The following is a 27,009-nucleotide window of genomic DNA, read 5'->3' on the forward strand; positions in this document are numbered from 1 at the left end:
TCTATTTTCATTTAATTTTAGTCTGTCTTTGCTTTTTTACTCTTATTTTTGGTCATGGTGGCGAGGTGAGAAAAATGTTTTTTGAAGTATTTTTTTTCGTATGACACACATACATCCATACGCGAATACACACTCATGCACAAACACACAATTATATATATATATATATATATATATATATATATATATATATATATATATATACATATATATACATATACATACATATATATACATATACATACACAATGCCATTTCATGACTTATTGACGTCACCATCCGCACAGCTGTCCTATACTTGATGTCACCGCAGTGACTTATTGACGTCGGAATCCGCATAGCCAAGGACAGGGGACGGAAAAAATTCAAGCTATCGTGAAACGCCAGCTGTACTGCGCCCACACATACATTTCTATTAACCGCTGTTGTCGCTTTCGTTTGTCGGTGTCCGGAAGGAAAAGAAAAATGAACAGTCATCCTGTGGACAACATGCATAGACCTCTTGCGTCCAAGGTTTCCTCCAAATCTGAATAGAATTGTTTGTCATTGGCTTTCAGTGAACCTGCAAAGAAGTTAAGAGGCGAATGTAGGGCTCAGCTTAACAAGGTCGCCCATGAGCTAATTAGAATCGTCAAACTTTAGACAGAAGGAAATGGGGTAAAGTTAGTTACGCTTTTTGGGATCACTTCTTTGGCGTTTAGGGTCTTCAAGTCACCTCGGGTCGTGGATGACTACTTTCAAATTTGATGAATGGGGAGGATCTTATTTTGGTATTATGTGGAAGCTGTCAATAATCCGACCTTTTTTTTCTCGTTCTCCACGTCTAGTCGTGTCCTAAGTAAATAATTTGTGTGGGAACGTGAATGGGCGTATGTTTTAATGAATAGATACTCAATTAAAAATGCACTCTCTCTCTCTCTCTCTCTCTCTCTCTCTCTCTCACACACACACACACACCACACACACACACACACACACACACACACACACACACACACATACAAAAGCATGACCCCTAACAGCCCATGGATTATCAATACACAGCAAGCCTTACAAAGTTGTGACCATTAAAAGGAGGCACAGGAAATCTGCACACAACGACAACAACAGCAACAACTACCACCCCTCGAACAACAAGAACAATAACAACACCTGCAACCACCACCCGCGGATTCCACAACCCCTTGGAGTTACCACCAGGTGAATCACTTGTTGAGGCGCAGTAGGGGAGTCCTCAGTCCAAGTGTCACTTCTTGACAAAACATCTCTCGAATTGCGGGGAACTCACCAGTTCACAAGTTGGCAACCCGCTTCGACATTCATGTAGTGTTATATAGGTATTGTACTCTGTATACACATATGCGTGTGTGTGTATATATATATATATAATATATATATATATATATATATATATATATATATATATATACACACATACACACGTATACAATGCATTCCTCCCTGTTCTACTTTCACCCACCAGTGTTCCCGACGGATCATTCACTCGTCATCCCCCAGTATCACACCGCTTCAATTGTCATCCCAAATCTCCCCATTCTTCCTGAGTGACCATTTCATGAAGGCTAATGCCCGATGATTTTTATCCAACTTCGAAAAGATCTCTAGGCATCTAATATTTCCTCCTCTTCTCGGTATCCCCCCCGCCTCCCCCCCCCCCCCATTTCACCCGTCCCTACCCCACCGCATCTTTCCCTCGTAGTTAGAGTCTCGCATGTCTAATTCATTTGTTGCTCAGAACTTGGCGGGGTCCCGTGTACCCGTAATGATGTAAGATTTACACTCCCTAACCGTCTCCTTTGACCACCAACAACAACAACACCACAGTCGTTCCCTCGTTTTCTGCCAGCCTTCCAGTCGATTATATTCCTTCAGAAAAACACTTCCAACTTCTCGATCTATCTCTCCCTTCTCTCTCTCTCTCTCTCTCTCTCTCTCTCTCTCTCTCTCTCTCTCTCTCTCTCTCTCTCTCTCTCCCGTTCGCTCGCTCGCTCTCTCACAGAACGGGTCATTTGAAATGGAATGGAACCCATTAAGGCCTTATTACGTGAGGTAAGGGCAGATTATTTTTGCTAAGGCTCGAGTGAAACCTCTATGTGAAACAAAGCCCGACTAAGGCCTCGTTACGTGAACCAAGGCCAGACTGTGCTTGCTAAGGTTCATGTGAGGACTTTGTGGATTAAGACCGAGCTAAGCTTGCAAAGGCCAGAGTAAGGCCCCGTTACGTGAGGTAAGACCCGTGTGCCAATGCTCAGTGGGGGCACATGTACAAGTAATGGCACAAAGCGGCTTGCACGCCCTTCTGACCTTCCGCCATGGGGAGGAGGAGGAGGAGGAAGAAGAAGAGGAGGAGGAGGAGGAGGAGGAGAAGGACGAGGAGGTGGTGAATGTGGGAGTAGTGGTGGTATTGATGATGGTGATGATCTTGTGGTGATGTTGGTTTATAGAACAATGGAAATTTGGATTCCTGTGTTGTGTTTGCCTTAGGGAGTATAAGTTCAGTTAGGTTACTTTGGAATAGGAGTAATGTCGCGATGGTAGGGTTACGCATGGAATAGTTTATTAGCCGTCACTGGTTCCCTCTTCCTCTCCCGCCCTTCAGCGGGGGTGGGGGGAAGATTCCTTACCTGAATGAAATTGCCTGGCGAATGAGTAGCATACGTTTATGCACATCCGGCCCAGCTGGTGACCAAAATTGATTGGTTGATTAATTGATGTGTAACCCATGGGAGGGCCAAGGAGAAGGGGCCCAACATCAGCTTTGAAGTGATGTTAAGAGGGCCTCTAGGCTACATCAAGGCTCTCTCGTTGAAGGTGAAATTGTGTTTGAAATCCTTCCCCGTCCCACAGTCCTCTTAAAAAAAAAAAAAAAAAAAAATCGTGTCAAGAGACAAATATATGCAAGTGAGATATAAAAGGGGCACAAGTGACTGCAAATGAGACCTTTTATAGGCTTAGAACAAGTAAAATAAATGTATAAATAGGAAATGTGCCCCTCTCCACTCATCCCTATCCCGACAGTGATTTGAATAATTCGTACTTCCTTATCCTCCTCTCTTCTCCTTCATCTTCGCATCCTCCTCCTTTCACACTCCTTCACACTCCATCCCCAACTCCAACTCAGCAAACTTACTTGTTTTTTTATAGCGATTCCGCTGCAGGTTTGGTTGAGTGTAGGAGGAGGGGAAGGAAGAGATGGGGATGAATGTAGTTGTAGGGGTAGTGGAGAAGGTGGTTGGAGTTGTAGAGATGGTGGAGAAGGAGAACACGGAAGGGAAGGAAGAGGTGATGATTGGTGGTGGTGGTAATTGTAGAGATGGTAGTGGAGGAGGAGGAGGCGCGACGGGCGAGAGGTAGTTAGTGTGGAGGAGGCAGACTTGTTAGGGAGTGGCTTTATTGGTGGCAAAGGAGTGAAGTGGAGGGGGAGGAGGAGGGGCTGCCTGCATGTGGTCATGCTCCATGGGGGTAGTTGATGATGTCTTTTTTCTTTCTTCTTTCTTTCTTTTTAAGTTAACTTTGTGCATCAAACTATGTCCGCAAGCACATCCCCGGAATGTACTCTATGTGCATGTGCTCTGTGTCTGTCTGTATGTCTGTCTCTCTGTCTCCCTTTCATTTAGCTGCCGCCAGGCTATTCTGTTCATTTCCCTGCTACGGTGGTCTTTATCAGCCTTTGCCATAGTCCTTTTCCTGCCTTCGGTTCGACGCCTCAACTTCGGACTTCTGAGTTGGTTCCTCGTCTGAGGCGGACAGTTTTGCCTTTGACTTCGATGTTGGAGCGTTGAGGTTTCTCGTCCTCTTCGATGTTGGAGCGTTGAGGTTTCTCCTCCTCCTCTTCGCCCTACTCATCTTCCTCCCACCCCTCGTATTCCTGCCCCTCCTCCCTCGCGTCCTCTTTCTCCTCCTCTTCCTCCTCCTCCTAGTTTTCCTATTCCTCGTTCTCCTCTTCCTCCTCCTCCTTTTTTTTTTTTTTTCCTTTTCTTCCTCGTACTGGCAGTGCGCTGACCACCTGCTCCCGCACTGGGATTCAATCTGCCCCCTACCTGAGGCTTCTAGCTTCTTCGACAATCGCCCATGTGGTGCTCCTTCCGCCTACGGTTCATTTTCGCTCGTACTGGGCCCTTCCTTCCCTCTCTCCCTCATTCCTCCCATGTTCTTCTTTACTCATACTGCTGAGAATGTCAGTTCTAGTATCATTCTTGCTGTCCTGTTTTTTACGTGTAATTTATTATGTTTTTACTACTTCAATCCCTTTTTATTTATTATTTATTATTTTTTCTCCTTTTAATATATTTTTCCTTATCTTTTCATTTCTCATCTGTCACTTCTATTTCATCCGTTTATCATGTCTCGTCTCCACCACCAACCCTTTCTCTCCCTTTCGCTCCTTTCTCTCTACCACTCCTACCTCTTTCGCTCCTTTCCCTCCCTTGCCCCTCCTCCTCCTCCTCCTTGCCGTTTTTTTCAGATGCAAATCCCATTGTCCTTCAGACTGACCTTTATTTTGATCGTTGGATAGGTTTGCAGTATTGGTCGGTGTAGCTTCCGAAGGATATATATATATATATATATATATATATATATATATATATATATATATATATATATATATATATATATATATATATATATATGCATGCATACATACGTAATAAATACACATATACATACGTACTTACACGTGCATACATTCATGCATATAGTTTCCCATGAAGTTATTTATGACTCATTTTGCTAAATGCTATTCAGTTTTTCGATCCAGCGAACGAAGCGGGGCCATGTACTCGTATATGCTTATGTTGGTTTATATATATATATATATATATATATATATATATATATATATATATATATATATATATAGAAATATATATAAATTATTTTATTTTCTCGGGTTAAGCGTGTTCTCTCTTTCTCTCTCTCTCTATATATATATATGTATATATATAATATATATATATGTATATATATATATATATATATATATATATACTTTTTTTTTGGGGGGGGGGTTAAGCGTGTTGGCGTCCAGGCATGCGCATTTTCATCTGCCTACCTGTTGCTTATAAGGATGCAAGTGTGTCTTTCCGCCGGAATCCGTCAGGTTCCTCCAGTTCCTGCACCGGCTCCGGTTGCCCGGTAAATAGCATTAGGCACACCTGGGTGATCCTGACCTTGGTGGTCTTCCTTCTCCTTCCACTTGAGATGAGGATTTCTTGCGCAGGGAGTGGCGACCAGGACGCGTTGTTGGGTCGTCCAGGGGAGCTGTTGTTCTTCCGCAGAGAGACAGAGGGAGAAGGAAACATATGATCTTTCTTCTTCTTTGTCATCTTTGTCCTGTTGGGGGTTGTTTGAGTGTTGAGGTTCGCTGCTGACAAAGACAGATTGTTTGATACAAGGGAAGGGAAAGGAGGCAGGTGTCATACCGTGCCACGCGTGCCATACTATGGGGTTATCTTGGTGCCAAATGGAACGACGAGTCATTTGGTGTAAGTAGCAAGCTAAGATAAAGTACTCTTTGGTGGTAAGACCGAAAAGACAGGAAAGGGGCAAATGGGCTGAAAGAACTGATTCCTGGAAGGAAGATGGGCGATGGATCTTTTGTGTTACTGACTGGACGCCCCGCGATTATGCGTGGATGAAGTAGACCAGACAGAAGATGGAGAGGCGAGATAGAGAAGCTTGGAGGAGTAACGTGGCGGGAGTTAGCGCAGTGGTGCTGCACGTGGAAGAGGTTGGGAGAGGCCTGTGTTCAGCAATGGACTCCGAATGGCTGATTGGGTGACGGGCGAGAGATCTGATCAAAACTAGTGTTCATCTTAGACAATTCGCCTTGTAATTTTTTTTTTTTTTCGAATGAGCGATTAACTATGATCTTAGATTATGTGCTGGACTTGTGATCAACAGCTATTACCCTTTTGGATGAAAGCTTGTGTTGTTCAGTCAATGGGTAATGCTCAAACTGTCCACAAAGCGCACACCCATCCCTTTTCTCAAAGGGAACAGTAACGACTTGCAGAATTAGTGGAAGTTTTTACGCCATGAACGGGGCGCGATCTTGGGTCAGCAACGTGGCAACCCATGACGCTAAGCACTGCACCAACAAGTCGTGTGTACACGCGCGCGCATGCACTGGTGTATTACCATAGATCGAAAACCAAAAAATAAAAATGTTTACAATTGCCATTTCTTTCCTTCGGTGTAGGGTATAGGGACCCCCCCACACCCACACACACACTCACTTTCACAGAATTAACGTCGGCTGTTCATAGAGTTGGCGGGCGGCTGTGTAGTCTTGAAACCCCGCCCAGCCACCCGTACAGCCCATCTCGGGTTGGATGATAATTAGAGGCTTTACCGTTTGCCCTTTTCATCCCGTTGGAACGGGATATATTCTCTCTCGTTTTTTTTTTTTTTTTTTTTGTGCGCGCGCGCATACGAGTATCACCTCAATGTTTGTTTTATGCATGTACTTCGTCAACACTTTTATATTTTATCAGCCAAGATCAGAAAGGTGACGGACGGGGATACTATAGATTAGCTGAGTGTGGGAGGTCTTCGACCTATGAGGTAAAAGAAACGAAATGAGACATTAACGTAGGGCACAGGAGGAGGAATGAGGGGTGGATGGGTTTCATGAGAGCCTTTCGAGATATATGGTTGATGAGAAGATAATGTGTGTGTGTGTGCGCGCGCGTGCGTGCGAATGTGTGTGTGTGCGCGCGCGTGCGTGCGAGCGCTTCTCGTTTTTAGATTTATTCAACACCCACGCATCTTCCCATTTTCCGACTAACCTAATCTGTCTTCAGTTTGTCTATGTGAGCTACTTTCCTCCCTGTTCCACAATTTTCCTATCTATTTTTACTCTTGGATTTACTCATAGTTCATTCTTTTCCTTCTTCCTATTCCAATCCTCTTCCTTCCCTTCCCTTCCCATAACAGACCCTTTCCCTTTTCTCCCTTCTGCCTCCTACCTGGCCTTCAGCAATTACACAAGCCAGGTAAAGAGTATATGTATGCATATGAGTGGCAGTGACCATTACGTTACCACAAACTTACTAATGGGGCCTAATTTGTCTGGCCATATTAGTATACTTAATGATGATGACTTTATGCAACAGCAGGGGAACTTTTCCACAGATTTTTTTTCTTCCTGTCTGGTGGATTGGGCTCGCGATGGAAGGAGATCAGGGCTAAGGTTGAGGGTGTAGGGGGAAGGAGGGCGAGTTCGTGAACATCAAGAAGACCATCTTCAGGAGGGACTGCAAGTAGAGCATGGGTGGTCACTGAGTAAGTGGGAGAACTCTGGTAGGGGTAGTACAAATCGGGCGACCCTGCGAGATCTGTGATGAGACAGTATCGCTCCTGAAGGAGGGGCCATCGCTAACCGAACGGAAGAAGCTGGGAGATAAAGGCGAATACCCCAGCCTCACGCCACAACACCCTGAGGCACTCCCTTTGGTCGGGTGCCGCGAGGGGGCGTGGCAGTTCGGCCACAAGCCCCGCCTTCTGCCATCTGCCTGCCCCAGGGGCGTAGCATATCGCTCGCACCGTCTTACCAAGGGGCGTTGAGGCATGGATGCACCCCGTAGCAAACTCGTCTGCCAGCTGCTCATTGCTCAGAACAAATGCACTCAGGGGCCCTAATGGAAGAGTCTTGTGGCGTATTGTGGCTTTTATAATAAGTATCATTATGGTTTGGGGAATTAGAATAATGGGTATCATAGCTGCGTATTGTGAGTATTTGTTAACGAAGGGGAATGTTACAGCATCCGGGGGCTTTGCCCGGTGTTGCAAAAACGTGTTTCTTTTGAAGCGCCGAATGAGGCTCTCCGCTTCCGCACATGGGGACGACCGGTCGTTGTTGTTGTTGTTGCTGCTGTTGTTGTTGTTGTTCGTGTTCGTTTATGAGCGCATGCCATTGCCTTTCCACTGGGCTTATGGAGTTGTTGCTTCTGTATTTTCTGTTTCTGAGCACACACCGTTGTCTTTGAACTGTGCAGTACTACAGGGAATTTCTTGGCACCCACACAGCCTAGAGGTATACAGCATTCTGTTTATGTTTGGAGATTAATCTGATATTTTCTCTCCTTTGCCTTTCCTGCGGTCCCTCTCCTTTTCCTTTGTCCGTTGATACTTGAAGGTTGAATTTGATCATTCAGTGCATCCATGTATTAATGAAATAATTTTAATCGTGTTGTTCTTATTATTAATTGTTAATATTATTATTATTGTTGTTGTTATCATTATTAATTACATTTTACTCTGTGCAATAAAGAGTTCTTAGATTGAGGAATTGGATTGACATACACATGCGAAGACGTGATTTTAATTGTTTTCCTCCAGCACAATGTATGTCAGACGATTTTCTTCGGCTTGGAGTGGACTTCAGCCTTGAAGGGATCTTGATGGAGCGGGGGACCCCCCTCTTTTTCATTATCATTATTATTATTTTATTTGGTGGTTCAGGCACGTGAAGGCATGAAGTCTTTCGCTACCGACTAGGGATTCATAAAAATGTGAATGAAATCGACTGGCGGCAGCCGGAATAAATAAATCACCCTCTACGAAAGAGGTTAAATATATGCAAACATTGAGTTAAGCCTTTTATAAACGTCAGTGTGTGTGTGTGTATGTGTGCGCGCGCATGCGTGTATATACATGTGTGTATATATATATATATATATATATATATATATATATATATATATATATATATATATATATATATATATATATCGGGAACGCTGTAATTAGTATCTTACAAAACAGGAAAAAATATAGTAAAGCTTCAGAAGTCTTTCGCTTCCTGTAGTTCGTCTACTAGAATCACGATTATTAGATCGTACGTGGTACATCTGGCCATGGCTCTCCCGTACTCGTGCGTTTAGCTCTCCCCTCTCTTGTCTCAATATCCTCCAAGGCATTCCTTGCCGTGAGACCTCTCGTTACCGGCAGTAACTCACGCTTTAACCGGTAGTCAAGTTATTTTGCATATGGAGGGCGTGGAGGCAACCCTTGTAGCGTACAGTGAAGTTACATTGAGTTATGATGACAAGGCAAGCCGACAGGAGAGCTGTCGGTCCATAACGAGGTCTTCCGCAGAAAAAAAAAAGTAGAATAGAATAAAGAGGTAAACTTACACACACACACACACACACACACACACACACACACACACAATAAGTAAATATAAATGAAATTAAACAAAGAAAAATAAAAGCATAACATTTTTATAAAGTGTTTATAGAAGTGGGATTTGATATTTTTGTCTTCCTCCTACAGGAGTGCTTGTGTAGCCTGGAGGAGCACAAGGCTGAACTGTCCAGCGTCAACCTCTACGTACACAGGTTCCTTACAGAGACTGGCTACTCGCTGACCCACCTCAAGGAGGACGTGGCAGACCTCTACAGGGTCTACGACGAGACCTTCAAACGGTAAGGCCAAGTGGTACTCGGATTGGGTGGGCCTTTTTAGAGACTAAAGATGTGTTAGGTTGATTTGCGTGGGGGGGTATTCCCTGGAGATGTTAGTTGGGTTGGGGTTGGTGGGTCTTTATAAGACTGGAGTTCGATTGAGTTGTTTTAGAAATGGGGCATCCATAAGACTGATTGGGATCGAAGGCGTCTCCTTCGGTGTCGGTCTTCAAGAGACCATAGCTGGGTTGGTTCGGGTTGTATGACGTCTAGGTCTCATTTAAACGGTAGTTGGCTGAGGTGTGGGTCTCCAGGAAAAGGTAGTTGGGTTGGGTTGTTTGGGGTGTAAAACCCAATAGCTTGGTTATGAGGATATTGTGGGTTTATGAAGTGTTGTAAGTTGTCATAAGAGTTAAGTGGAAGGAGTTGAGGGTAACTTGGGGCTGGAAATGAGGACCCGTCACGCACAGGCGAAGAGGTGTACAGTAAGAGACAAAAGTCTTGCCGACCTTCCAGGATTTTGCAGCAAACTCTGGATGCTGTAGCAACAGTCTTTTCGTTGACCAAAGTTATCTCTTGCTGATTGATTGACTGATCGTTGGTGGTACTTTTTGAGGTGCATATCGAGTTCAGTCGTGCGACTAATGGAAGTGTATGGGAAAGGTCTGTGTTAAGCAGTGAACTTTGAATGGCTGATAGATTGATTTTTACTGCAGGGTAGATCATTTGTTGAGGATTTCTGACATCCCAGGTAATTTTGCTAAGCTTGAGAGAAGCCCAGTCCTACCCCATCTGTTTTCGTGGGTTTGTCAAACGCACCTCGATGAATCCTGTAATTAATTTTAACTACTCAGAATTTTGGTCTGGCCAGCGTCAGACAGACGATCTTATTCAATATAAAGAGACCCCTTCTGTATTTCCCCGGGTCTGTGGAGTGACGGTGGGACCAATGACGGGTACCAGCATTTGGTGGTTCCATAAGATGGACGTCATCACCACGTATCCCCGATGTGATGACGGACTCGTGGATGGGAAGGGGGACGGACCGCGTAGGTGTGACGGGATACGTGGGGGGCGACAGATCACTTGAGCATGACGGGACACGTAAGTGTGACGGATCGCGTGAAAGCGACGGGACCTGTAGGTGTGACAGATCACGTGGTGTGACGGAGACGTTTGGGGTGAATCTAATGGAGACGGGACTGCTACTGACAGGATCGATAGGGACGGGGGAACAGGACCCTGGCAGGAGCCCGCGTCGCGGATTTGTCAATATCCACCCGTGCATGAGCTATGATACCCGAAGGAAGATGACAGAGGGTGGCTAAGGGCCTTGGAGATGCTCAGACTGACGTTCCTTCAGGCTGTCACAAAGGGTTATTATTGTAGGAATTGGGGGGTTCTGAGGTGGAAGGTGGGGGGTTCTGAAGGGAAGGGGTTGTTTAGCGGGGGAGCTTTTAGGAGAATGGGATCTTCAGGAGGTATTTGAAGATAAATTATTGTTCAGGGAGGTTCTGATTTTTTTTTTCAGGGGGAATGGTTAATTAGGGAGGTTCTGAAGGGAAAGGGTTATTTAAAGGGGGGTGATCGGAGAGCAAGGAGTTCTTTAGGGAGGTCAGAGAGGAATGGTATGTTGGGGGAAGAGGATGTTAGGAAATGTAAGGAAGCGTATCGCAGATTGCCTGTCCTTAAGCGGGGTCAGAATGCAGTGCGTTGCTTGAAGGGATCACGCCGAATCTCTTAGTTTGGGAGGAATCTTGGAGTTCGGAGGGTATGCGAGAGCGAGACAAGGGATTTCGAAGAACCTGTCGAGGGCGAGTCAGGAGATATGTGCTACCGAACGGTAATGTGGTCAGGGAGGGAGAGGAGGAGGTGGAGGAGGAGGCGGCGGCGGCGGCGGCGTAGGAGTATGTGATTGGTTAAATTATATTCTTCAGGTAAATATTCATTAGTTAGGAGGAGGTGGACTTGAAATATCAATATCAATGAATGAACGAATCGGCCATTTCAAGTCCACTTGAACAAAGACCTCTCTGATACCATTCCATGACTCGCGGAACTGCGCCAACATCTGCCACGTCACTCCTGCAAAAATGTCTACCCTGTCTCTCCACCTTCTGTCTGGTTTTCTTACATGCTTCCCATCTCAACACCAACTAGATATTTTTCTTTTCGGGGTGGGTGGATGTGGGAGGGAGGGTGGTGTAGTTCACAGAGAAGGGCGTCTCCACCGATCAAAACCTCGCCCTGAGCAGAATCCGTCCTCGGGGCCGCAGCCAGAAAAAAATATCTGAAGTGGTTAGTCATAACATTAAGAATGTGTATGCGTTATCGCTTGCCTGAACCCTTTTACTTAACGTTTCGTATCCTTGACCCAACAGCATTAGCGCTGAGGCCTCGCGACTGGAGGGCGTGGAGAACAGTTGGCGCCTGTGGGAGGCGCAGGCGGAGGAGCTGACGAAGGCCCTCCGGCACGACCACGACACGCTGTCGGTTCTCGACACGGCCATCCAGACGGGCTCCCTCAGCGACTCCGTCACCGCCTCCGTGCAGGATGTGGCCAAGCTCTTGAACGAACGCCGAAGGACGCAGTCCGGCAAGAAGATCAACTTGCAGGCGACCAGGACGCAGGTGGGTGTCCAGGAGGAGGAGGAGGAGGAACGAGAAGTTTCTATTTTATTTCTTTTTGTGCCTGTGTGTGTGTGTGTGTGTGTGTGAGTGAGAGAGAGAGAGAGAGAGAGGGGGAGGATGTGAGGTTTGTGTTTGTGACAAATGTCACGTTGGTTACAGCCATGCCATGTCAAATGTCACCCAGTTTCCTGTGGTGACAGATAAAAAAAATTAGACGAAGTTGATAAGACTTACGTCCATCCTGTACCAGAACCACCTCTTTCGTTGTGCTGTATGTGTAAGTGTGTAAGTGCGCGCGCGCAATGCTCGTAGGCCCTGTCTCTTACTCTCCTGTTGATCGTGCCTAATTTCAAATGCATTGTGTGTGTGTACACTCGTGTGTACATGTGTAATCACCATGGTCTTGGATCACGTGTACATGTGTATACAATTTATTGAATGGTACGAAATGTAATTTAGCTGCTACATTTTTGTATTCATTTATTTATTTATTTTGTATATTACCTTCTCTCGTTGCCAATAATCACAAATTCAGACCACGTGAACTGTCAAAATCGCCCTTAGTCCTCGAGCGCCTGGTACCAAAGGCCCGTGAAGATCCCAACTCTTTCTCAGGATGTGCCCAAGATTATCAGACAGAAATGGAGCGGAAAACCCGCTTTCGACCCTGCATGATTCAGAAACTCGAAAGTAACTTGAATTTGAGAGCCGTGAGGCAATCGACTTCGAGTGATGTGGGAAGTGTACGACTAACACCTATTCAGTATTACTGCAGATTGTTCAATTTCATTCATTGCCCCCCCCAAAAAAAAAAATATATATATATATAACAATGAAGTACAATGATAATCATACAAGTACGGTGATATTCGTGCAGTACTGATGCATGTTCATGGTGCAGTATTACATCACGAAGAATTAGATCAGGAAGAATTCAGTACTACTAGTGTATTACCCTGGTTGGAGCAGAGTCGAAGCACACAGCCACAACATAGACAAAGGAAGTGCTTTCAGTCACCCCTGTTCCATATCATCGCCTCGAGAACGAAGGGCCAGTCGACTTCTTCTACGTCATCTTGCCCATTCCCATATTTAGTAGCCTCCTCTTCATTATCATCTTCCTCTTCCTCCGCCATAGCCTCTTGTTTTTCTTCTTCGCCTCCTCCTTCATCCTCGCCTTCGTCTTCCTTCTCTTCTTCCTCTTCTTTTTCTTCGGAACCACTCGTTAAACAACATTATTATTCCTATAGCCAGCGCTGTCATCACCACTTACCACCATCTCATCCTCATCCTCCTCCTCCTCCTCCTCGTTCCTAATCATCCCAGCAGCAGCAGCACTCCCACCACCGCCTCTCACCATCACCCCTCACCACATGCACCACAAACACCGCCCACGTACCTGACTATCCACGATTGTGAACTTCCTCCTCCTTCTCCTCCTCCTCTTCCTCCTTCTCCTCCTCCTCCTCCTCCCCTCCTCCTCCTCCTCCTCCTCCTCCTCCTCCTCCTCCTACTTCTTTACCTGATGTCATCCTCGAGTTCGAGGTTCGCCTCCAAGGAGCTCCGACGAAGTTTTGGTTAATGATTATGTGCTGTATCTTAGTTAAGTGAAGACACACACACACACACACACACACACACACACACACACACACACACACACACACACACACACACACACACAAAAGCTAGGAATGACTATACCGGAATTCGCAAGAATGAATTAAGAATTTTTTGAAGGAAAAATGCATGAGGACAGTAGTAAAGGACAATATGTCAAGCTAGAGAGCAGTAACGAGCGGAGTTCCATAAGGCTCAGTGCTTGTACCAATAATGTCTCTTGTCAATGTTAACGGCATGATGGAAGAAAAAACAAGCTATGCCAACATATTTGCAGATGATGCAGAAATCATGAGAAGAGTGAAAAATGAGGAGGACGGTAGAATATTGCAAAAAGATTTAGATACTATTTTACATGGAGCCAAGAATGGGGAAATGCAGTTAAATATAAAAAAAAATGCAAAGTACTGGAAAGGAGAGAATCGAGGACAGAAGTAGAGGAAGAGTTAAAGTTTAATATTTATAAAAAAAAAAATCCATCTTTTTGGATGGAGATAGGTCTCTAGTGAGTGACTCTGGTCCGTAAGGATATCACTGAGGTCTCTAGAATATTGATTCGGGGTTTTAGGTGATTGGGGGTTAAGGAGTCTGATGAGGGAGTAGGTATGCGAATCTTAGCGTTTGACCAGTTTTTTTCTTTTTTCTTTTGTATTGTCATTTCATTATTATTATTATTATTATTTTGGGGTGTAGGCAGACTGTATCGTCTCCCGAGGGATAGACCGGTTGTGCAGTGGGCCATAAAGCGCGCGACGGGAGGGAGAACTTGTGGTTGTTTGCTATGGGGATTAGCCGTGTTTGTGTTAGAGGTATCGAATGCACGAGTGAATAGGAGCCGAGCGACCTTATAACATTGGCTTAACGTTGTATTTAGTCAGCTGAGGGCGAAAATCTGTATTGAAGGAGTTAGTAGTGTCCATTAACCACTCGGGTCCTCTGGCGGACTTTGCAGATTTTTGTCTGGCTAACGCCAGGCAGTTTTGGTCAGAAGTTGAGGCCTTCGAAGTTCCCGGATGCGACGGACCGGTGCAATTTATTGCGTCCGTGTGATTGGATCATAGAAGGGCGTCTTTAGTTGTGCGAAAAACAATTCGGAGGGAGGGAGGGAGGGACGGTGGGTTGCTGGCTGGCTAGCTTGGTAGCAATGGTGTATATCGTTTCTCTCCCTCCCTCCCCACCCTAAGTCCATGAATAACAACTTTTCTGAACTATCACCACCACCACCACCGTCGCTGCTGCCACCACTCCTGTCGACTCGCCGTGCACCTGCCATAGACTGATGATGTGTTGTTGGACTTAGTGAAGGCCTTTTATATTGTCCTCAAATAATTACACGGACCCACTCGCACTCGTCTGGGCGTGCAAGTTTGGAAAAAATGGGAATTGATAAAAAGTCGCAAAAGGGACGTTGGGGTAATGAAAGTGAATTGGGAGTTGAGAATGGAATTGGGAGTTGGAGAGTATTGTAAATGAACCATTTGGATTGTGCAATTGATTGTGTTGTGAGTGAGAAGGAAAGTGTGTGTGTGGAGTGAGAAGGATTCTGTGTGTGTGTGTGTGTGTGTGTGTGTGTGTGTGTGTGTGTGTGTGTGTGTGTGAAACTCACCATAGCCTTGGTTCATGTGCTGAGCACGTGCTTTACAGCCATTACCCTCGTCGGATGAGATATAACCCGTATCATCTTCCATAACCCAGCCCTTTGCTACAAAATCCCAATTTATGATTTTATTTTGTTTTTTCTTCTTTGCCACGCAGGGTGTTGACATCCAGGGCTCAAGCGCCTCCTTGACACAGTCCGGGGACGAGTGCTTTAGCGATTCGGGGACCTCGGGCTACGAATCGTGCTCCTCTGAGGAACTGAGCGAGCGTGAACGCCGTCTTGCACATCTTCGGCGTCTGGCGCGGGACCTGGAAACGGTGCTTCAGCCTCACTCTGCCGCCTGGGGGGACATCACAAAGGTAATTAATTGATTAACTTATTGTTGCCTCGAGTTTTAGTGAATGGAAAACCCGCATCCCCACAGTGGCCAGCAACGATCCTCAGAACCTCACACACATCTCTCTGGGAAGAAACTTTGGACTGTTGTCTGGGTTGCTTCAGTGTAGGACTGTTTCCATGTCATCGGTTGGAAGGGGTTGGAAGAGGAGAGCAATGGCCGATTGTCAGCTCTCCACGTGTGAAAAAGTGTAAGAAATACAGTTAAAGTTGATAGAGATCTTGAGCCCAGTTTGGGCACAGAATGTCAGCCCCTCAAGGCTGAATCTCCTGATGGAGGTAAGGGACGGGATTTGAAAATGGGCAGATTCGTTGTCCATCGTGCAGGTTCCCCACATACAGGTTACCGTCATTGGGCCCTCACCAAGAGGAAGGCAACTGGCGACAAGTACGTGAGGGGAAAAAGTCCCATATGAGTCCATGAAGTTGTTGATAAAGCTCAAACGAGCGGAAGGGTGTACCAGTGAAGACTTCGTCCTCACATGGTACTTTTCCTGACATACACATTGTTGGCGTCGTTGCCGAGGTCGCCATGTTCGACTGCGGGGAACTTGAGACTTATGCCCTTTAGATAACGAAATAAGGATATGGTCTTCATAGTTTAAGTAGTCGATTTTTAGGACAATGTCAGGGAATCGTAATTTATCTCGTAACCTCTGCCTAAAGTATAACCTTGGAGTTAAGAAAAGAAAAAAGTAATAGGTTAAGTAGTACCCATAATATCAGCATGAACGGGCTAATGAAATACCCATGTGGATATGGCATAGCACTAGTGTGGGTTGGTGTCATAGTGGCCGTGTTGCAATGCATTGGTCTCACCAACTCCAGGTGTGGTTCTCAGGACCTTGGAATATGAAGACGTCATGTTTAACAGAAGTTTTCAGGAGTGATGACTTCATATGTCGTTAAACGGTAGTCTTCCTCTTTTTGTAGACGATTTCGAAGATCGACTTCGAATTTCTTAATCTTCGGGAGTGATGACGTCATGTCGTTTAACAGAAGTCTTCCTCTTCTTTTGCAGACGATTTCGGCAGCCGAGTCCGAGCTTCGCGGTCTTCAGAAACACTGTCGCGAGCTCGTCATGCGCACAGCTGAGACCCTGGAGCAGACACGCAGCACCTCGCCGCAGCTCAGGTAAGATTGTGGCGGTTGTTGAGGAGGTAGTCGAAGTGGATGGTGGGAGGAACAAATAGGGAGCAGTTGCCGGTTGTGCAAATGAGAGTTGGTAGATTCATGGACTTCATATTACAAGCGCCGGCTTCGCCGCCACGCCTTCGGCCTATGAAACATGAGACACACTAAACACAACCAAAATCAATGTGCTTTTTATTATCTGACAACAGTACAATGCTTTTAATTTTTAGAACATGTGCCTGTGTCAGGACTTTCTTCATCGTCATGGCCATCTCGATGCCTCTTTAGGCTGAATATCATCTTTAGCACATTTAGAATTTCGTACACTTCTTCTTGGCTCTTTTTTATCTTTATCTTCGTTTTCAATAATAAGTCCGTATTCTGGGAGAACCATCTCTTCGGCCTGTTCTTCGGTTAGCTCGTCAATGCGGGAATAATCCAAACACGGTTCTTCTTCAGATTTCATATCAGAATAACAATAATAGACCAAACCGTGAAAAGGAGAGAAAACTCAATGAGAAAGATTATTATCTATTAGTATATATATATATAACACATACCACCAAATGTACAATGAATAACAATTAGTATCAGGGAGGGTACGTTAGGTTAGGGTACTATATTTAATAGGCGCACTAGTGTTGTCGCAATGGATGGCATTTAGGACTGGTTTACATATTACTTCGTTGGTTGTCGAAGAACGGTTTGAGGAGATTGAATATATATATATATATATATATATATATATATATATATATTTGTTTATTATTGTACTCCTGAGATGTAGAGTCAGGTGAGAAAGTCTGAACCGGGAAAACAAGTTGTGCAGAAGACTTGGAGAAGGATATCAGCCATGACAAGTGTAGCGAACCGTGATTGGCTGGGGCATGGGAAGGGGGTGGGGCCAAGGGACTTGGGCGGGCTGGGATTGGCAGGCGCCATTTGAAGCCCACGTCGATAGGTCATCGCGGGTCAATGGGATTCGCGGGCGTCTGAGCGCCGTTCATTGGAAAATTGGATTTAGAGAAGGAGTCTGACCTGTTGCCGATAGAGGGGAAGGAGGCAGGGAGAGAGGCTGCAATCCCGTAGGATAACATTTGTTTGTGGTCACACGTGGGTTAATTTTTTTGTAACTCGACATGGTTTTGAAACCCTGGAATTGATATTTCTGGTGCAGTGCCCACGTTTGGTCCACGTGGCACATCGTTTTGTGACACTGAAACGGGTACTTCTTGGTATAACCTTGCTATTTCTTCTCTTCCAGGCGACGCGGCTGGGGTAAGGAGGGCAAAGGCGCCAGGAACGCCCGCGCTGATCGCAGAGGCGTGGCCTTGTCCGGCCGGGACTCCCCGTCAAGCAAGGGCGGGAGCAGCTGGCGGCGCGGCGGATGGGTGTGGCGGGTGGTGCGAGCCGCCCTCCCCTTCCAGGCCGCCCTGTTGCTCCTCTTCTGCGTGGCTTGCCTCCTGGAACCCAACTGCTGCGACCACGTCAACACCCTCAACCTGTCGTTGAGTCCGCAGCTGCGCTATGTCCATGGACCGCCCCCCGTCTGAAGACACCCACGGAGTGACTGTGGGGGAGACATGTCGCGATAGCCGTATGGGGCCACGTCCCCGCGGGACACTTGGTACCTGGTCTTCTTGTACAGCTGTATATTTACAGAGGCATAGCTCCCGGTCCTTCAGAACCGCGGTTCAGAGGCTTGGGGTGCTTGGAATAGAACAGTGGTAACAAAATGTACAGAGGAGAGCGCGGCGTGATAAAGCTCGCACCTCCAGTAAGGCCCCACCGCGGGCCCGGGCGGTGTCACCGCCTACAGGATGTCCGGCCCCGCCCTTGTGGCAGCCCTTGGTGTACATAAGGAAGGAGTAGTGCAAGAGGGAGAGGTGTATTTATTTTTTTGTCCTATCCGTAAAGCAACAAAGAGGATCATTTTAGGATTATAGCGAACTGTTGCATGTACGTTTTGCTTTTTTATATACATATAATTTTCCGAGGAGAGCGAGTATGTAGAAATGAAAGATGAATTTGGGCAAACAGACGTTCCAACACTGCCAGGTAAAGCAAATAAAGTAGTCGGTCGCTAGACGCCAAAGGGCGTACAAACGACCTTAAACCCCCCACCCCCTTCTTTTCCCCCACCCCCACGACTTGCCTGATACAGAGCCGTCGAGGTAACAGGACGAACCGGTCGTATACCCTAAGGCCCTCCATGGTCGTCGTGGGACTTGAATTTTTTTTTCTGGAACGGCCCAACTTGTGGCCTTATTGTTTTTATTTATCTTTTTTATTTTTTATTTTTTTTCTCTCCTGACGTGACATGTGGAGGACTCGAGCAATGGGGTTATTCTCGAAGAATTCCCGAGAATCTCGTTCTCAATGTGTCCTCCACTTTGCTGAGCCCGCCAGCGGGACTCGATGCAACTCCCGGACATGACTATTAAGGATTCGGACAGGACCCCCCCCCCCCCGTCTCTCCAGAGGCTACTGCCCCCCACCATGAGCTTGCATCGATGCAACGGGTGGCGGAGCGGGGGGATGCCGGGGTTCTCGTCCTCGAGTCCGCCACGGGCACGCTGGAGCGTTTGAGAGTGATTGCAGCCTTCGAGTCTGAGAGCCTTCTTTAAAGAATGTCGGTCTGCCTATGAGGACTGTGTCGAGGCTGAGAGGCAAAACCTCAAGGGTAGCCTCCCCCTCCACGCCTTTAGTACCAGCTCCGACCGCTCTCAGCGTCGCCCGAAGGCACCTTTGCCTTTGGTGCTCCGAGACCCAAAGAGACCGCGGACGTTCCCCCGGGCCGACTGAGAATCGACAGTCGCCGAGTTCGTGGACTCAAGATCGAGGAGAGCCAAGGCTGAGCTGGCACCGTCCGGCTCCTTCCGCTGGGCAACGTCACCTGCCACGTGGCAATCCCAGAAACCTTACGGAACCGGTAAGAGAGCAGAGGCGAAGTAGAATACCCCGTTAGGAGTGACTCTAAAGGGTCTACCCTGGAGAGAGAGAGAGACTGAAGACCTTCGGGGTGATGGCATGACCAAACTGCAAGGGTCTCTCAATGTCACTTCGACTGTCGCCGCCGTTTGATGTGGACAGCAGATCGAAGGGGCACCTCTGCCCTTCCGGTCCATCGTATCATATCATTTGCGTTTTGTTTGCAAGTACCGTAAGGCATGTAACACTTACTAGTTTAGACTGGGAAATAACGTAACCACAAAAATACATTTTTTTCTATTATAACCCCCTCCAAAAAAAGAAAAATAATTAAAAGAACGAAGGCACGAGAGGCATTTCTGGGCTGGCCGCGGATACTCATAAGAAGAAGAATCTTTGAAGTTTATGGTCAAAAACGAGAATGCCGACGGTGTCATGGTCGAACTACATCCTGGCGGAGACCTTCCAGCAATGCCCTTGTGCCTTGGCGCGTGTGTAGACAGTAAGGTCATTTGGAACTTGGTACAAGATGTTTGACTTCTTCTTGGTGTGCGTGGGTTCGAGTCGGGCTGCCAGAAAGTCACTGGGAGTCGACCTGAAGCCACACAGACAACGGCGAAGTCGCCTAACCAAGGTCTTTGAGCTTGACGCTGAGGAACAGGAGAAACTTTATTTATTTATTTTTTCCGATTCGTTTGTGGGAAGAGACGAACGGATTCGGGGGTACTTGATTCGACACTTTACCTTTTTTTTTCTCACAGATTAGCTCGCATTTACTTCGTCAAGAAAGGTAACTCCAATTGCAGTTGTCATATCGATCGACTAGTAAAACTTTTTTTTTTTTCCAACTGTATTGAAAGCAAAATTTCGTTTGCGATAATTTGGGACAGACGATAAAAGGAACTGTCATGGCAATGTGCCGAGAATGAGTCGGCTGAAGATTTTCCCTGTTGCTCAGAAGACTGTTGGTAGGAGTCCTTTAGTTGTGGTGGGGCTTAACTAAACAACTATTAGTAGCGCAGGTCGCGTACATCGACGAGATCTACGGTGTGAGTCGCCGTCGTGAGGACGACTTGTCTCCCTGGCGCCGCCGCCGTGAGATGTCAGTGGTCGTTCTCACGCGTACCCGTGGATTTCGGTGTGAAGGGGTCCTTAGGTGTGTGGGTTACGAACATTGTATTAGGGATACAATAAGCGACCTTAAAGTCATTAGAACCGTATTTTGAAAAAAAGGGGCTACGAAAGAAGGATTTCGAAAAAAAAAAGTTATGATATTGACCAAGAGCCCCACACACTCTCCTAATTAAGATTACGTTTTTCCAACTTGTTCCGATTTTTTTTCCACTACTTTTTCTTGATTACTGCGTACGGCGTTATTTTTATGGTGCTAGCGAATTTACCATCACTGTTTTTGTGTTAATTTTGTAAACACGCGTTTATTGTGTGGTTCATTTCAAATCTCTAGCAATATTATGTAGATATACCAACCCTAGCACGTGAAGAAAGTCCTCTAGTATGCCAAAGTTCTCATTTTCTCCGTGGGAAATTTGATTTTTTTTTTCCTTTCTCTTTCCGGTTTCAAGATCCAAGTATATCAAATAAGTTTTTATACTAAAGTTCAAGGATGGCTGTCAGAGTCGTATATTTATTTTCTACAATAATATAAACAAAAATATTCATGATTGGACAGAAAAAAAGTATTGGTACGGCGATGGTGTGGACGCGTGGGTGAGTGTATATTTTTTTTTCAGTAACGTAGCAATTTGAACTCTGTGTGCTACAGGGGAAGGAATCTGTGAATCATCAAATCACGTGATTACGTTATTACGTGATTACACGAATGACGTGAAAAAACCGTGCCTGTATTATTATATACTTTCTCTCTGTACTTTTGTCTCCAATTGTATACTTTTTTTTTTTTCATCTTGAAGTCATGTATTCTATGACTGACATCAACCACAGCAGTTCCTAAAGAATGCAGTAGAGAAATCTAAAGGAGATTAAATGAATGTTTTAACGTCAGTAGGGTTGTGTGTAATCTTAGATGTGTGCGAGATGGAATTATCTCCCCCCCCCACCCCCACCCCGTCCTTCAACTTTTTCCATCTCCCTTCCATCTTCTCTACATTGTTGCAGACTCCCAACAGCCCTACAGTATAACACCCTTTGCTCACTAACCCCATCCTCCCCTCATGTTCCTTCTTCCCTCCCCTCTCCTTCCACCCTCCCTCCACATTTAATTACTTTTTATATATAAATATATGTTTTTTTTCTGAAATTAGTAATATAGAGTAATCCCGCTTCGCTTGTCGCAATGCCCCGTGCTTAGACAGAGTTCCCCCCCCCTCCCCAAAATGCATGAAGGTCTCATAGATTTTTTTAGGGTTGCAGTAAATATCCGCCTCTTGTTTCTACTCTTAAGTACAGCAGGTAGTCCATTTGGCCTAAGTTGTACCTTCGCTGCTTCTTGTCACGTTTCTACAACCAGGAGAAATCATTCTGAAGAGTCTTTGGCCCCAAGGAGTCGTCTTAGTAGAGGTTGTCGTTGTTCGTAGTCGAGTGATTAGGGTGGGTTGCGAGGCCGAGCGGCCTTGTCCATTGGGGTGACGGGAAGAGGCTCATGGAAGAGGAGGAGGTTTTGTGTTCCTCCGTAGCCGCGCGAGATTTGCAAGAAAGCTTTTGATGTTGCTGCTGTTACGGAGGAGGAGGAGAACCGTTGAAATCGATCTCAGGATCCCTCAGCTGTGGACTTGAGACGCCGTGACCTCCCGAGCCACTTGCGATGCTTCCGAGACCCCTCAGCGCCTCGCCCTATCCCTTTTCCTTTTGCTATTTTTTTTTTTTTTCTCCGACGCTTGCCCGCTTATTGCAGTGCTTACATTTCTCGGTCAAGTTCATTGAGTACTTAGGAAAATATATTTACAGTATATGTGTATATATATATATATATATATATGTACTGTAAATATATGCATATATCTTAATGTATCCATGCATTGCTATTGGAAGACGACTTCTTACATAGACGATTCACGAAGATTTCTCGGCGGTTTACAGTACAAAACCCACATCTTGTTTTCAAGTGCCTTAATGTGAAAGAAAAACGTTGAAGAAAATGGCTTGTAACTACAACTACCTTTACTATATACACAATTACTACTAGTCAGTTAACCATGCTTAGGCTACTGGATTTAGCAGTTCAGATGTATAATCAAATGCCATGTTCATTAAAGTTGATTTGACAACCCCTCCCTTTCTGCAAATTTGTTCTCTCTCCTCTCTCTCTCCTCTCTCTCTCTCCCTCTCCCTCCCTCCCTCCTCACCACTTTATATGTTCCCCTTCCAATGTTTTTCATCGTTGTACCCCTTTACTCCCACCCTTTCCACCTCTTCCCCCTTCTCCCCCTCCAATGCTTCTCGAGGTTTTGCCCAGGTAGATGCAAGCACATGCTTAGTATGCTGTGTAGAATGTTTATTTTGTTTTATTTGCGTCATTTACTTTGAATGTCATTACAGATTCCTTCTCCTGTAACTGTATCTTATAATAAAAATAAAATAAAACTCTGCTTTTCATTATCAATTGGTAAGGGAAGTTCTATTGATATAGCATCAACTCTCATCCGGGAGTTTGATATTTGTCGATCACGAGTTCAACACGTGATCCAAGACCATGGTGAATCACGTCACACAGCTCGATGGCGTGGTGGTACCACTCTGGGCTCTCACCCGGGAGGGTAGTAACTGTCGATCACAAGTCTAACACGTGACCCAAGGCTGTGGTGAATCCTTCCATTCATTGCTTCCTTGACACAACACAAAAGGATGTCTTGGAAATTACGTAGTCCGAGGAGGGCTTAACGCATCCGGACTTGAAAGGACATTGCTTTGACGAAACGTCCAACAGTTAGCCGAGCTCTCTCAGTGAGTGACCACGGTGTCTGTTACAGTCCAGATTAATTTGCCCTCTCACTGGAATGCAAAGAACCTGACCTGTAGCTTGGCGACATTCTTCAGTTTTGTCCAAGATCGTGAGGGAGACCTGCAAACATGTTCCCGCGTCTGCTAAAGATCTTTATTGTCTTGGTACTGGTCAGCGCCAGCCTTGGAAGAAAATGTGAGTTCTCTATTGGTTCTCAACTACAGTGCATTATAGCTGAAATTATACGCTAATTGTAAACTTGTGCCTCAGACACGTAAAGAGCCTCTCGCAATCTTATATTTACCAAACATTTTCCAACCAATTGTGATACACCTTTTTATCTAATTCTCACGATTTTAAGTCAGTTTGAGCATCTAGTCTAGAAAATTATACTCTTCAACTTCTTCAAGATACTCACCATCGATTATAATTCTTTTTGATTCCTTTACTCTGGACTTTCGTGTTGAACATTACTTTGGTTTTAGTCTTATTCACCTTCACACCTACTTTCAGACTTTCCTTGTTCAGGTCAGCATATCTTGCAAGTCTTCTGTTCTTTCTGAGATAAGAGGTATATTCACCATTAATCTTTAAACATTTCTCTAACTCATTGGATCGCCCTGTCGTGCTCCTTTCTCGAACTTTATCTTTTCTGTATCTTTATGTAGTCGACTTACAATAGTGCTTTTCGCAAAAATCTTTTCTAGCTTTCAATGTGTTTGTATGCAACCTGCTTGCGTAATGAGTTTAGTATTGCTATTTGTTTTTGCGAGTTGAAGGAAGCCTTATCATAATCTACAAAAGTTAAATAAAGAGTTCATTGTATTCTGTGTTATTCTCGATTAGTTGATTAATCGTTTGCTAATGGTTTATAGACAAATATTCGCCTCTGAAACCTGCCTGTTCTCCTGGTTTTCATTTACTATTTTACTTTGTCTACTTGTAAGGATCATGGAAAATAACATGTATACATTTGATAACAAGCTAATCGGTTGGTAGTCACTAAATTCTCCTGTTTGTAAAGTAAGGTCACTATAGCATTGCATCATGATTCAGAAGCGCTTTTTTGATCTAACTGAATTAATCCACCATGAAGTTATTTTCCCACGTCTTTCAGGAGATCTATTGATATTCCATCTTCCCCAGGTGCTTTTCCTCATTTCATACTTTTTAGAGTCGACGCTACTTTTTTCTTTGTAGCTTTTTGGTACACTGCTAACGTCTACAGACGTACTGACACAACTATGGTATTTGACGTTTAAAGCTCTTAATAAAATTCTTGTTTTCGTTTTACCATTCTATCTCTGCATTGAACAATTTCCCCCATTTCTATATTTCAAAGAAATTATTTGCTCTCTCCATAAATCTATGATACTTTTATTTTTCCGAATAGTTTCCTCTATATCATTTAAGTTCTTTTGTTTGATCTTTGCCTCTCGTTGATAAGCTTGTTCAATTCCACTTTATTTCGTCCCTCCTGCTTTTAATCTGCATAGTCCTTCTTTCTACTAGGTCATTTGTAATTTGGCAGTATTTACTTTCTCTAACGCTTTTTTAATACTTCCTACTTTCTCTGCCGATTACCTAATGATATTCACTAAATTCAAACTCATACGCTACTTCTTAGAACTTCAAATCTATTTTTAATTTCTAACTGAAATTCCTTCTAGTTATCCTTAAACGTTACAAAGCATATTTTCTCCTACAAAACTAGTGCAACCTACCATTCTATGATCATTACTTATATTTAATTTGTAACCATAACACTGCTAAAGATCTTGTTCTAATCTTCGAATATGAATTCTATTTCGTTCTTTGTTGTTCCATCTGGACTTCTCAAAATCCAATTAATACCTACACGCTTTTGGAGGAAAATGTTCATTATTCTCTTGCTGTAGTTCTTTGTAAATTTTACCAGCATCTCGCCCCCGCCATTTCTCTCGCCTGCTCCAAAATTTCCATATGCACGATTCATCTCCCATGTTCTTCCCCACTTTAGAATTGAAGTCATTCCTTACCAAAGGGAACTTAATTTTTCTCGATTCATTACCTGAATTAAATCATCATAGAAGTTACAAAGGATTACAAAGGCGGAGCATGCCGACAGGAGACCTTTTGGTCCATATGTAGGTCGGATGCGAAAAAAAATCGTATTAGTAATGAAATAATAAATAAAAACTAAAAATAATAAATAAAAACTAAGTACTCATTTTCATCCCATGAACTCTGAAGTTAGTGCATAAATCTGAATTATTTCTACAACGTAGCTTATACGTGGCCTCATCACAAGCCAAGCTACCTAATCTGCTGCACTACTGAACTTCACTACGTTTCCAGCAACCTCTCGATTTATCAATATTCCTACTCCATTCCATCTTTACCTCTACTTAGCTGCATCAGGTCTCCTTTCTCCCTTCGGACTTACTTAGTCCTACGATGGCCCCCTTCATGTTCTTCAGTTCTTCCACAAAACTCTAGTCTGTGGTCTTTTGAGAGAGTCCTCAAGTTTTAGGTGTAGATATTCATTTTAATGCCCATGAATTAGATCTGCTTGGAAAGTGCTTATATTCGGTGGCACACTGCTCGTAAGCACTGAAGGTCATGCTGTTAGACCTTTACGAGACAATGATCCAACAGGAACGTTCGGCTTAATTTTGGTTGTGTAAACCAAATCTGCTATTGGGGACTATGACCGTAATCTCACCTATACTCCATTCCAATAAGAAATTACATTCGATTTCTGCCGTGCAGCTCGGTACAGTTGGTGTCCTGCAGACACACAGGCACCAGCGACACGCAAATTCTTCACCTCCTTCAGAAAATATTGAATTTCTCCACTTTGTTCATAAGATAGGAAATTTTGGTTTCAGTCATTAGAAAGAACAGTCATTCTACGACTATAAAAAATCAAAACCCTATAGGGTAAGAAACTAAGTAATTATGTGGAGTTGAAGCCAAGGAAAAGAAATTATCGGTTTATACACATCTTTACTTATAATCGATGTTTACAGCAATTATAATAAATAGTGTAGAATAAAGCATGTGTTCTACATAACTCGTGAATACGATGGTGCATTCAGATGTAGGAAAATGCACGTTTTATTCTACACTTATTATCATAATTTCAACTGCACATAATTAGTTTCTTACCTTGTCGAGTTTTGATTAAATTTCTATAGTTGTAGAATGAGTACTCTTTTTAATGATTGAATCCAAAATTTCCTATCATATGAACAAAGTGGAGAAATATATTATTTTCTGAAGCAGGTGAGGAATCTGCGTGTCGCTAGTGCTTGTGTGGAGCACAACTTTACCAACTGTACCGAGCTTCACGGCAGAAATCG

General features: G+C 44.6%; 2 protein-coding genes across 4 annotated transcripts in view; both read left to right on the forward strand.

Moving 5' to 3' along the window:
• LOC143037757 (uncharacterized) overlaps positions 1 to 23,307 on the forward strand; it is a 766,745-nt gene extending 743,438 nt beyond the window's left edge. Inside the window, exons 22-26 of the mRNA XM_076206310.1 lie at positions 9,304 to 9,455; positions 11,816 to 12,065; positions 15,441 to 15,644; positions 16,703 to 16,815; positions 18,080 to 23,307. Of these exons, the coding sequence (XP_076062425.1) occupies positions 9,304 to 9,455; positions 11,816 to 12,065; positions 15,441 to 15,644; positions 16,703 to 16,815; positions 18,080 to 18,368 (1,008 nt within the window). The 3' untranslated portion in view covers positions 18,369 to 23,307. The remainder of the gene's footprint in view (positions 1 to 9,303; positions 9,456 to 11,815; positions 12,066 to 15,440; positions 15,645 to 16,702; positions 16,816 to 18,079) is intronic.
• A 139-nt stretch (positions 23,308 to 23,446) lies between these two features.
• Positions 23,447 to 27,009, forward strand: part of LOC143038046 (uncharacterized) — a 10,310-nt gene continuing 6,747 nt past the window's right edge. For all 3 annotated transcript variants that reach the window (XM_076206918.1, XM_076206919.1, XM_076206920.1), the window contains exon 1: positions 23,447 to 23,860. In XM_076206918.1, the coding sequence (XP_076063033.1) occupies positions 23,794 to 23,860 (67 nt within the window). In that variant the 5' untranslated portion in view covers positions 23,447 to 23,793. The remainder of the gene's footprint in view (positions 23,861 to 27,009) is intronic.

The sequence above is a fragment of the Oratosquilla oratoria genome, chromosome 23 (genome assembly GCF_046742065.1).
Source record: "Oratosquilla oratoria isolate Oo_2021 chromosome 23, ASM4674206v1, whole genome shotgun sequence".
Lineage (NCBI taxonomy): Eukaryota > Metazoa > Arthropoda > Malacostraca > Stomatopoda > Squillidae > Oratosquilla > Oratosquilla oratoria.